The sequence below is a fragment of the Phoenix dactylifera genome, unplaced genomic scaffold (assembly GCF_009389715.1).
Source record: "Phoenix dactylifera cultivar Barhee BC4 unplaced genomic scaffold, palm_55x_up_171113_PBpolish2nd_filt_p 001840F, whole genome shotgun sequence".
Taxonomy (NCBI): Eukaryota; Viridiplantae; Streptophyta; class Magnoliopsida; order Arecales; family Arecaceae; genus Phoenix; species Phoenix dactylifera.
In genome coordinates, this window is record NW_024069131.1 from 53,896 (window position 1) to 67,259 (window position 13,364).

Genomic DNA, 13,364 nt, shown 5'->3' on the forward strand with positions numbered 1-13,364 from the left:
CAAGAAAAGTTGAATCGACCCCAGCCCAAAATGTCAGAAAAACAAGGTTCTGAAATTTCTGAAAGGGCCGACCCCAGCCAAGTTTGAGTCGACCCCAGAAAAATGAGCCGACCCCAATCTGTGGAACAGTAACTCGGGTCGACCCGAGCAAAAGCACGACTGATAGCATAACGTCTAGTTATGCAAAAGTACAATTTGAGTATTCAACGGCTAGAAATGGCTAGTTACTCTATTCCAACAGCTAGGGAGTGATCATTTGAGGTTGAAGAAGTATTTAAGAGGCACTATTCATCGGGGGAAAAACCTTTTGCAAAAATCAAGAGTGCATTCAAGAGAAAAGAAAGTCGAAGTGTTCTTCATTAATTTGTTTCATTCAAATTCTAAAAGAAGGTGGTTGAGCAGTCTTCAAGTATCTTCAAGAGCTCCACCAACTCCTTAAGAAGTGAAGCAATATTGGCAAAGAAGAGAAGAGCAATCTACAAAAGCGATAAATATTCTTTTACCTCTTCTTTAAGTGCATTATTGTATTACTTGCTCATTTAGGAGCTTTAAACTTCTTCTCTACTTATTCTTTGTAAGGTTTGTCGGTGAGCCCGTAAAACCAACGGTGTAGGTTGTTGGTGAGCCCGTAAAACCAACGATTAGGTTATTGGTGATCCCGTAAAACTAATTGTAGGATTTTTGGATTGTGAACCCGGCAAAACAATCCAACTGTAATCCGCAGGATTATAGTGAATTCCCAAAGGAACGCTTTAGGAGTGAATGTAGGTACTTTGGAGAGCACCGAACCACTATGTTTCTTGTGTGTTTGCATTGTGTTTTTTTTGGTTCCACTGCACATATATAATTAACACAAGCTAAACTACTCATACATCTATCAACTAAATTAAGGTCCTAAAAACTTGGAAAACCCAATTTACCCCCCTCTTAGGTTGTTATCTTGGGCAACAAGTGGTATCAGAGCAGGTGCTCTTGTATTAATTGTTGATATAACAATCAAGAGCCAAAAATTATGACAACTCATATTGGTAGCTCTCTATCCGAGGAACAATCAACAAATAGACCACTCCTATTTAATGGCACTAATTACACGTATTGAAAAGCACGAATGAGAATATTTATACAAGCACTAGATTATGACATATGGAGAATCATAATCGAAGGACCACACATACCCACCATTAGCATAGATGGCATGGTCATCCCTAAGCCACAAAAGGAATGGGATGATAATGATAAGAGGATGGCTCAACTTAATGCAAAAACCATGAATGTCCTCTATTGCTCACTTAATGCAAATGAGTTTAATAGAATATCAACATGTAATTCAGCTAAGAAAATTTGGGATAGATTAGAGGTTACACATGAAGGCAAAAATCAAGTTAAAGAATCCAAGATAAATATGCTAGTACACAAATACGAACTATTTAAAATGAAATCCTCTGAAAGTATAATTGAAATGTTTACAAGATTCACATAATCAATGGTCTCAAAAGCTTAGGCAAATCTTATTCTAACTCTGAATTGGTACGCAAAATTCTCAGGTCTCTACCGCGTATGTAGGAGGCCAAGGTGACTGCAATTCAAAAGGCCAAGGACCTCAATACATTTCAGCTAGAAGAGCTTCTAGAGTCCCTCATGACCTATGAGCTGACAATGAAGCAAAACTCTGAAGAAGTCAAGAAAAAGAAGATAATTGCCTTGAAGTCCATGAGTCAGATGAGTCCAATGATGAAGAAGGGTACGATGAAGAAGAAGTAGCGATGCTTGCCAAGAAATTCAGAAAATTCATAAGAAATAAGAAAGGACTTCATAAAAGGAAGCCATTCTCCAAAGGCAGCACTAGCAAAGAAAAGAGTAAGAACAAAGAAAAGGAAAGAAAAGTGCCAATCTGTTATGAATGCAATAAGCCCGGGCACTTCAAAATAGATTGTCCACAATTAAAATGGATGGCAAGGAAACTCAAGAAAAAAGCTCTCACGGCTGAATGGAGTGAGGGTAAGGAATCAAACTCAGAAGAGAAAGATCAGCAACATACAGCTCAATTGTGCTACATGGCAAACGACGATCAGGTAGATGCTGAACTTGATTGTGACTTTACTGTAAATGAATTGCATGATGCTTTTCTAGACCTAATGAAAAAACACAAGAAACTAATTCACAAAAACAAATGTTAAAGAATGAAAATCAGACTCTTATGGAAGAAAAATTAAAACTATCTAATAATCATGAAACTTTAAGTAAGGAATTAACTCATGAAACTGAAAAATTAATTAAAGAAAACAGTGAACTAAAGAGAGATGTTGAAAAATATAAATCTTTAGTAGATAAATTCACACTCAGCTCAACAAAAATTGAATATGATCTTAGATAGTCAAAGAGCCGTTTACAATAAAGCAAGATTAGGTTATGAACAAATAGTAAATAAAAACATCTAAAGAACTTGTTTGTTAAATCCAAAAATGAAAACATAATATGTTATTGTTGTAACAAAATAGGGCATAAAGACTATGAATGTGATTTTAGAAAACTTAACTATAACAACAAATTAAATGAAAAAAGCAAACCAAGATTTAAGAAAATTTGGATTCCAAAAGGAACGATAACTACTAACCCTAAAGGACCCAACATAGTTTGGGTACCTAAAATGGATCCTTAATTTTGCTTACATGTATGTCTTACAACCAATGAGAAGAATCGACTATGGTATCTAGATAGTGGTTGTTCAAGACATATGACAGATGATAAGGATCAATTCATCACCGTGGAATCTAAAGATGGTGGAGTGGTAACCTTTGGTGACAATGGCAAAGGTCACATTATTGGAAAGGGTAAAATCCGTATCACTCCATCTACGTTTATCGATTATGTTTTGTTGGTTGATGGTCTAAAACATAACTTGCTAAGCATAAGTCAATTTTGTGATAAAAGTTTTGAAGTCTCTTTCAAGTCTTCAGCGTGTATAATCACTAGTCCCAAAGACAATAGTATAGTACTCATAGGACATAGGCATGGAAACATTTACATTGTAGACCTTGATGATCTAGCCAAGAAGAATGGATTATGCCTAATTGCCAATGAGGATAAGATAAGTGAAACTAGTTGACTATGGCACCGAAGACTAGGTCATGCTAGTATGGAATTAATTTCAAAATTAGTCAAAAAGAAGTTAGTGAAAGGTTTACTAAAATTGACTTATGAAAAAAATAAAATTTCTAGTGCATGTCAATTGGGTAAACAAACAAGGTCATCTTTCAAATCTAAGAACATAGTCTCAACTACTAGACCATTACAGCTCATCCACATGGATTTATTTGGACCAACTAGAACTGCAAGTTTAGAAGGCAAAAAGTATGGACTAGTAATTGTAAATAATTTTTCAAGATATACATGGATGTCATTCCTTGCACATAAAAATGAAGCGTTTTCAGCCTTTTGAAATATTACAAAAATGTTATAACTGAAAAGAACATCACTTTAATCTCAATTCGTAGTGATCATGGAACCGAATTTGAAAATCAACACTTTGAGAATTTTGTAATGAAAATGAAATTTCTCATCAATTTTTAGCTCCTAGAATGCCTCAACAAAATGGGGTTGTTGAAAGGAAGAATAGGACCTTCGTAGAAATGGCTCGCACTATGCTATGCGAGTCAAATCTTCCAAAATACTTTTGGGCTGAAGCTGTAAACACCTCCTGCAATATCTTAAACCGTGTTTTAATTCGTCCAATAACAAAGAAAACTCCCTACGAACTTTGGAAGAATAAGAAACCAATTGTCAAATATTTTCGAGTTTTTGGTTGTAGATGCTATATTTTAAATAATGGCAAGGAGAATTTAAGTAAATTTAATGCCAAGTCAGATGAGAGTATCTTCTTAGGATACTCTACATCTAGCAGGGCATACAGAGTCTTCAACAAGAGCTCTATGGTTGTTGAAGAATCAATCAATGTTATATTTGATGAAACTAATAGTGAGTCCTCTAGGAAAGAAAGTGTTTTTGATGATGATACAAAAACGTTCGAGCTTGAGAAGTTAACCATTCATGATACACCGACTCATGAACAAGAAGATACATCAAAGAAAGATGAGGAAGAAAAGGAAGATGATCATAGTTCACCACAGCATCAGGACCTACCTAAAGAATGGAGGTATGCACATGGACACCCCAAAGATTTAATAATAGGTGATCCATCACAAGGGATAAGAACTCGATCCTTCCTAAGAAATATTAATAACTATCTTGCCTTTGTATCTCAAATAGAGCCTAAAACTTATGAAGAAGCGGAATATGATATAAATTGGATCAATGCTATGCAAGAAGAATTGAATCAATTTAAAAGAAATAATGTATGGACATTAACTGAAAGACCTAAAAACAAAACCATCATTGGAACCAAATGGGTTTTTAGAAACAAACTTGATGAAAATGGAATAGTAACCAGGAACAAGGCTAGGCTAGTGGCTAAAGGTTATAATCAAGAAGAAGAAATTGACTTTGCGAAAACTTTTGCCCCAGTTGCTAGGTTAGAAGCTATTAGATTACTACTTGTATTTGTTTGTTTTATAGATTTTAAATTATATCAAATGGATGTAAAAATGCCTTTCTAAATGGTTACATAACAAAGGAAGTATATGTAGAACAACCTCCTGGTTTTGAAGAACATGTATTTAAATTGCATAAGGCACTATATAGTTTGAAACAAGCTTCTAGAGCCTGGTATGATAGATTGAGTAAATTCTTGCTAGATAATAAGTTCAATAGAGAAAATGTAGATAAAACACTATTCATTAAGAGAAAAGATAAAAATCTTCTTGTAGTGCAAATATATGTAAGATGACATAATATTTGGTGCTACTGACTATTCTTTGTGCAAAAAGTTTGCTAAGTTAATGCAGGGTGAGTTCGAGATGAGCATGATGGGAGAACTCAATTTCTTCCTCGAAATCCAGATCAAGCAAACTAAGAAAGGGATCTTCATTCACCAAACTAAATATACAAGAAAAATCCTCAAGAAGTTTGGGAAAGAAAATTACAAGGAAATGGAAACTCCGATGAATTCTACTAGTAAGTTGGATAAAGATAAAAAAGGTAAGAGCATAGACACTAAAATTAATAGAGGTATGATTGGATCCTTACTTTATCTTACTGCTAGTAGGCCTGATATTATGTTTAGTGTTGGAATGTATGCTAGATATCAGTCTAATCCTAAAGAATCACATTTATCTGCTGTTAAAAGAATTCTTAGGTATCTAAGAAGTACAAGTAGCATAGGATTATGGTACTCTAGAGATTCTTGTTTTGAACTTATTGCATACTCAGATGCTGACTTTGCTGGATGCAGACTAGATAGAAAAAGCACTAGTGGAGCATGTCAATCCTTAGGTGCTAATCTAGTCTCATGGTTTAGCAAAAAGCAGAATTTAGTTGCACTATCAATGGCTGAGGCCGAGTACATTGCAGCTGGAAGTTGATGTGCTCAAGTATTATGGCTTAAGCAACAATTAGAGGATTATGGAATTAAGCTTGATAAGATTTTCATAAAATGTGATAACACAAGTGCAATCAATTTAACCAAAAATCTAGTTCAACACTTTAGAGCAAAACATATTGAAATAAGATATCACTTCATAAGAGATCATGTGCAAAATGGAAATATAAATATTGAACATGTATGCATGGAAAAGCAATTGGCTGATATATTTACAAAACCTCTTAGTGAAGATAGATTTTGCATGCTTAGGAGAGAATTAGGAATAGATGATCCTTTTGCATAACAAGGTCAAATGTTTCATGATACGCTCCTCTCATCTCCTAAATTCTGTGAAACATTGGTAAAATGTTTGATTTAGAGCTTCCTCTCATGAATATCATTGACCTATGAAAATTTGGTAAAAATCAGAAGAGTAAAAAATCATTAAAAAGAAAATTTTGTTTTTGGCCTGACCTCGGGTCGACCCGAGGTCCTAGAGGGGTCGACCCGACTCACAAGGGCGGCCCAATACATCTGGGGGCCTAAGGCGAATTCAGTAAATGGGGTCTCTTTTTTTTAAATAATAAATTTTTTTAATAAATATAAAATACTTAAAAAAATGTTATGGAAATAGATTGCTGTCAAGTACACTATTTCAACAAAGATGCATGAATCTAATAAAGGTAGACAAAAAGTCTCTTCAGTTTAATATAATTTTTGAATAAAAATATTAAAAAAAATACTTAAAAAAAAAGGGCCCATGAAACTGTTCTTGGCAATACTGTTTACCATGTGAAGCGAGAGCAAGGAAAAGGCCATCCCATGGCGCTTCACGGTCAAAGAATTTGTCCAGAAAGGGACCTCTCTATAAGAGAAAGTAGGGTCATTATGGGAAATTCACTCCATCTAATTAATAAAAGTCCCATCCTACCATCTCCCCTTCAAGTGAGTACCCAAGCAGCCACTGCAACATCACGGCACAGCAGCCATTCAACCCCCCCTCCCTCCTCTTTCTCTACCCTCCTTTTCTTTTGCTAAAGACCATCTCCCCCTTCAAGTGAGCACCGAAGCTGCAACTGCAACATCACGGCACAGCAGCCATTCAACCCCCTCCCTCCTTTTCTCTCTCTACCACCCAAGAGGGGAGAAGAAACCGAGAGGAGAAAATTAAAAGAATCTCCACCCTCCAAGAAGTCCATCTCCAATCCCCCTATCTTTCTTCCTGATGGCCCAGCTGGATCAGGATTCAGGAGTAATGACTTGTGAGGGAAGGAAAACCAAGACCAAAACCAAAAAAGAGAAGGGATGAAAGATAAGAGTGGCTTCAGGCGTGTATCAAGCCAACCAAATCCCTCCTCTCTCTCTCTCTCCACCTAAAACAAAACTACTATCCCCCAACTTCCCCAATTGCCCCTCTGCAGGCCAGGAAACCCTCCACCTCCCTTCCATCGGGGGAAGACTCGTAGCCAGCTTCTGCTCCCGGAGGCCTTCCATTGGCCCGGGGCCTTAGGCGACCGCCTCGGTCGCCTAGGGCTCGGGCCGGCCCTGCCGACTCACGCCGACCCAAGCAAAAGCTGGGGTCGACCCGACTCGAGCCGACCCAAGCAAAAGCTGGGGTCGCCTCGACGGCGGGTCCCTCATTTTTAGGGCCGGCCGAAAGCTCATTTTGGGGGCTATTCTCATTCCTAAACTTCTAGAAACCCTATTTCCTCTCCTCCATTCCACCTCCAATCACCAGTAAAACCTCATTCCACCCTCTCCCAAGCCGTTAGATCAAGTTGCAAGGAAGGTTTTGGTGAAAATGGGACCCAAACGAGCCGTGGCCAAGCGATCTAAGAGAGTAACACGCCCATCTACAGTTGAAGAGGAAGTTAGAAGGTCACCTGCAGTTCCTCCACAAGCTAGACCTCGTGTGGAGCCTCCCCAACCCTCTTCCCCTTCGGTTTTGCTTGCCAAGTATGCGGGGAGACCGGTCACAACAAGTAGACGCATAAATTTTGACTTTTTGGATCAAGAGGAATTTAGATTGCGTAGATGGATCCAACAGGAATGGGAGTACCTCTGCTCCCTAGATCTACAGACCTACCCGAGATTAGTCCGTGAGTTTTATGCTTTCCTACGGGTCGGTGCGGGGAGGGCTCGTGTCCGAGGTACGTGGGGTTCAGATCCATGTTACTGAGGAGAGCCTAGGACATCTGCTCCATCTCCCATGTGAGGGTGCCATACCAGATAGACCAGAGGACAGGATTAGAGCTCTACAGATGATCATGGAGAGAGATGAGATAGACTATTCTGATGATCTGGTAGCTAGTTTCTTCTCAGCTGAGATGAGATTGCTTCACAACTTTATAGGTCGAATACTGTTTCCGAATAGCGGGAGATTCGACCATGTGTCTGAGAGAGATTTGGCAATTATGGAGCATGTTATTCAGGGCATTCCCCTGAATCTCCTGGTGATGATGATCAGACAGATGCGTGAGGCCGTGACTAGGGCGAGGGCTTCTTTACCCTATGGCATGGTACTCCCACTGATTTTTAGACAGTATGACATATGTCTAGTAGGAGAGATCTCCAGAGATTTATTGCATATCGACACCTACACTGCACTCACTTAAGCGCATGGGGTACGAGAAGCTGAATGGTCACTGGGTGCGCGGAGGTGCAGGGCCACAGGCACCAGAGCCTGGTATACCAGAGCCCAGAGACTTCATTCCAGAGCCCGAGATGCCTGCTGACCATCCTTCATCACATGCAGAGGCAGGACAGTTATCTTCTGCACCTACTGGATACACAGAGGAGTACTGGAGTAGGATGACTGAGATGGTATCAGCTCAGATGATGAGTCTCTCCGATAGGATGATGAGTCAGTCAGACAGTATTACGGCTGAGATTAGGAGAGTATCCACTCAGGTGACGAGCCTCTCGGATCGGATGACTACTTTAGAGAGAGAGTTCCCTGGTCCCCCTGGAGCTCGAGCAGCTGAGTCAGAGGTCTCAGCACAGAGCCAGCCAGTTCATAGGGCTCACAGACCATCCCATTTGTATCAGACCATACCTCCTCTCGCCACTTACACTAGGAGATCTAGAGCCAAGTCACAGCCTTTGGATGCCTCTAGGCCTACTGATAGCACTACAGGAGCACATTTAGACTAGTCCCTAGAGACGTTCTAGTTCTCTATGTATTTTTGCCTTTTGTTGATTGTAAACAATGTTATCTTTTATGGCATTTTGAATTTCTAGAACATTGTAATTTTGGCTTTTATAAAATACAATGTCTTCTTTTGAATTATGATCTTTGTCATTGGCATGCTATTCACCTTTGTATTATATATTCTTTTTGATGATGACAAAAAGGGGGAGAAAGATATAAGAAAAGGGAGAAACATATAAGAGAGAAATATATGAAAGATACTCTATAAGACTCTATAAGAAAGAAAAATATGAAGAAATTATAAGGAGAAAAATATAGGAAAGGATATCTATATTTAAGGGGGAGAATATTGACAACATGCAAATCTGAATTTTCATTAAATAAACATCTGAATTTTGAAATTTCGATACATGAGAATTCATAATACATAACTTATGGTACATGGAAACTCACAATGTATAAGTCTAGATATTCAAGAAGGTATGATACATAAGCTTTTGGCACACAACTATAGAAAGTTTCATTGCCTCGATATATAACTTGAAATTCTTAATTTGGCATAAATCCTTGAAAATTTTGACTCAATGAAACATAAGAGAAAGGGGGAGTAAAGCTAAAACAAATTTGGCATCAATATGAATAAGATAGGGGGAGCTCTTGGTTCTTTGATACATACTCCAAAATTAGACTATTTTGAAAATCTTGAATCAAAAGCATCCTATGATGTTAAATCAAATTTTTCTTATGAATGGCAAATTGACCATAAGTAATGTTTTGTAATCATCAAAAAGAGGAAGATTGAGAATCATAATATTATTTTGATGTTTACAAAGCCATGAAGGCCATATGGAAGTACCAATGCTATTAACAAACTTAATCAAGTAAATAGACACTCAAGGAAGAGAGAAGTGATACATTCTCGATACATCCTACAATCTTGATACATCATGATACACTCATCTACTATGTTCAAAATGACCTTCAAGAATTCATCCAAGGATAATTCTATTAGACAGAACTTGAGAGAAAATCTAATTTTCAGTTTGAGCCAAATTAAGAGTGAAGTTTTCTTGATAAGGGATAATTCCGTCTTTTTGTTAGTTAAAGAAATGAAACTTAAATGTGCCATTCATCCTAAATCAATTAGAATATCTTTTTATTGCTTTAATGTGCTAAACTACCTTAAAGTGTAGATAAACAGGGTTAGAGTCGACCCCATGTAGTTTGGAGTCGACTCTGATACATTTGGCACGCCTTGGCACAATGTGGCACATCCTTGAAACACTTGGGCATAGGTTTGGAGTCGACCCCAAAAGAAATGAAGTCAATCCTGGCACAATTTGGCACAATCTGGCACAACTGGCACAAATGGCACAGAGCTCAGATCGATCCTAGGAAAGCATGAGTCGACCTCAGGATAAGCATGAGTCGACCCCAGCCTAAAGAGTCGGAAAAATAAGTCTCTGAAATTTCTGAGAGGGGCCGACCCCAAATAAGCTCGAGTCGACCCCACTGTAGCTCGAGTCGACCCCAAGAAAAGTTGAGTCGACCCCAGCCCAAAATGTCAGAAAAACAAGGTTCTGGAATTCCTAAGAGGCCGACCCCAGCCAAGCTGAGTCGACCCCACTGTAGCAGGAGTCGACCCTAAAAAATATGAGCCGACCCCAATCTGTGAAACAGTAACTCGGATCAACCCGAGATTTGCTCGGATCGACCCCAGCACGACTGACAGCATAACGGCTAATTCTGCAGAAGTACAATTTGAGTCTTCAACGGCTAGAAACGGCTAGTTTCTCCATTCCAACAGCTTAGAAAGTGATCATTTGAGGTTAAAGAAGTATTTAACAGGCACTATTCATCAGGGAGAAAAACCTTTTACAAAAATCAAGAGTGCATTCAAGAGAAAAGAAAGTCTAAGTGTTCTTCATTAATTTGCTTCATTCAAATTCTGAAAGAAGGTGCTTGAGCAGTCTTTAAGTGTCTTCAAGAGCTCCACCACCTATTGAGAAGTAAAGCAATATTGGCAAAGAAGAGAAGAGCAATCTACAAAGCGATAAATATTCTCTTACCTCTTTTTTAAGTGCATTTATTGTATTACTTGCTCATTTAGGAGCTTTAAACTTCTTCTCTACTTATTCCTTGTAAGTTTTGTTGGTGAGCTTGTAAAACCAACGGTGTAGGTTGTTGGTGAGCCCGTAAAACCGACGGTTAAGTTATTGGTGATCCCGTAAAACCAATTGTAGGATTTTTGGATTGTGAGTCCGGCAAAACAATCCAACTGTAATCCGCGGGATTATAGTGAATTACCAAGGAGACGCTTGGAAAGTGGATGTAGGTGCCTTTGAAGAGCACCGAACCACTATATTCTTGTTGTGTTTGCATTGTGTTCTTTTTGGTTCCACTGCACATATATAATTAACACAAGCTAAACTACTCATACATCTATCAACTAAATTAAGATCCTACAAACTTGGAAAACCCAATTCACCCCCCCTCTTGGTTGTTATCTTGGGCAACACTATTTTAGCTTTCTGAAAAAGCTAAAACAGCTTTCTAAAATTTTTACCAAACATTCCTATTTCATCTAAAAGTGATTTAGAGGGCCAGAAAGTGCTTTGCCCTCAAAAGATCCCCAAATGGGCCAAATTATAATCATGATGTTGCCATATCTGTTCACGACTAATCAATAAATCATAAATTCCAAATTTCCATTTTGGCAAGATATTTCAAACTCTCAGTAAATTAAATTGATCCATAAGAGCATTCAATGGTTACCCTCTCCCCACCCCCACCCCCCAACCCCACCCACCCCCACAAAAAAAAAAGAAGCAGCAAGCTATCAACAACTAAAACAACCTCAATATTGCCCTAATACAAGGCTGAACATGTAAAACAAAAACTTACATGAGCCTTCACACAAACTACATCTGACCTCAAGTCTGACCAATTAATTGATGGGTTGAGTTTGAGGTCAACCTCAATCTAATTAGTTTTAGCTACATTTGGTCATAGCTAGACTCATCCAAATTACTCTGTCCAGTTTTTGCATCCATGGGTTGCAAAATTTTCTTTATAATCCGGTTGACAAAAACACCATAAAAAATACTTCCCACAAGAATTGTTCTAAAAGTGCTTAGTCAAAAGGCCTTTGCAAAACTAAAACATTCCTCAGTATAAGTGTGACAAAATAATCTTCATGATCCCAATGTTCCATTCTGATTCAGCTTTTTTTAAATAAATTACATGATGGCAAAGTTAATGTAGTGTTTCTCTAGTATCAAGGTCCGCCGTACCGGTCCGGATCGGCGTATCGGTGGGCCGCCGGACCGGTACCGTACCGGCCGTACCGCGAGCCAAACTTTTTTTTTTTAAATGTTTCTCTGTTGGATCTTAAATTAAGTGAAAATTGAGTTTTTTTATTGCTTTTTTCATGATTTTTGATGTTTTTATATTTAAATTTAGAGTGAATTTGAAACATATATGATGCATGATTGCATGTTATGTTTTTCTTCCGTTCCAAATGATAAAATCATACACATAAAATATCTTCAAATAAGATACAATCATTTACATACATTTAAAGTACTCTAGGATATCTAAAATCGGGACGAGTGCCGATGGCTCTCGTAGATATCTGGATCATAAGTATAATCAGGAGGAGGCAAATCAACCCAATCAGAAGGAACGCACGCCAGGTTATAAGAACTGTCGGATCTCTCGCTCATGCTCTGGCTCTGAGAGGTGTCCTCTGATTGTGTAGGGGCCCATCCAAATATGGCGGAAGCAAAATCCAATGCACCATATCCATATTCGTCAGGCTGAGGCTGTGGATAATAGAATCCATATCCGTATGTTGTCGGATCTGCAGTCGTATCCTGTCTTCCTGAACGACCTCGAAGAGCCCGTCTTCTATATCCAATAATATCCTCACGAAATCTATCAGGTGGTCGACCGTGGTCCGTATCCTGTGTAGCACCCATAAATTGGGACTCACCGGTGAAATAAAGACCACCCTCCGGCTGTGTCTCATGAGTACCATACTGTCCTCCGCTCCCTCCATGGCTAGAAGATCCATCACCACCAGAACCTTCATCGCTGCTAGTCCAAGTCTCTTCCTCGACACTCTCCATTGGGATTCTTTGTTTTTCTTTCCTGGCCCTCTCTGTCTGGCTCCCCTGTGCCTGCGGTTGATCAGCTCTGAAAGTGCGTGGAATATTGCGCTCAGCCCATTGCTCTGGATCGACCCCAGTTCGGTGGCTATGAAGGTAGCTGGTTGTGGAGGCGATCCTGGCTCGTCAAGCTCGGGCTCCTGCTGCTGGCCTACAAGCCAGCCGAGTAGTGGATCATCGTCATCAGCGGTGAAGGATCCGTAAATCGGATTTGTATACTTGAGCTCCACTTCCTCCTGGATGCACTTTAGCCTCAACCGCAAATTGTAATGCACATAAATAAGGTCGTTGAGGCGCTTTTGCATCAAACGGTTTCTTTGTTTGCTATGGATAAGGACGAAGGTGGACCAATTGCGCTCACATCCACTAGAGGAGACTGTTTGGGAGAGGATCCGGATAGCTATCCGCTTTAGATTTCTCGCGGATCCGCCAAAATGCACCCACCATTCAGCTGCAAAAATATTTATAAAAATTACATATATGATAGTTCCATAATGGTAACTAAGTAACACCATTGAATGTTTTCCTAATGTGTCACGTACCTGGATTCATATTGTGTTTGCTGACG

The 13,364-nt window shown here is 39.0% G+C and overlaps 1 protein-coding gene across 1 annotated transcript; it reads right to left on the reverse strand.

Moving 5' to 3' along the window:
* Window positions 1-11,623: 11,623 nt before the first annotated feature.
* Window positions 11,624-13,355, reverse strand: LOC120109126. Its single transcript, XM_039122874.1, has 3 exons — window positions 13,339-13,355; window positions 12,809-13,247; window positions 11,624-11,750 (listed from the first exon to the last, which is right to left on the reverse strand). Exons 1-3 carry the CDS (start codon window positions 13,346-13,348, stop codon window positions 11,624-11,626), a joined length of 576 nt encoding a protein of 191 aa, XP_038978802.1. The 5' UTR covers window positions 13,349-13,355.
* Between the last annotated feature and the right edge of the window lie 9 nt (window positions 13,356-13,364).

Excerpts from the sequence above, each read along its gene's own strand:
- LOC120109126 (XM_039122874.1), bottom strand. Across the intron at positions 11,751-12,808 it reads TCAGAGCTGATCAACCGCAG|AACAATTCTTGTGGGAAGTA; the intron begins GCACAGGGGAGC and ends AAGCACTTTTAG.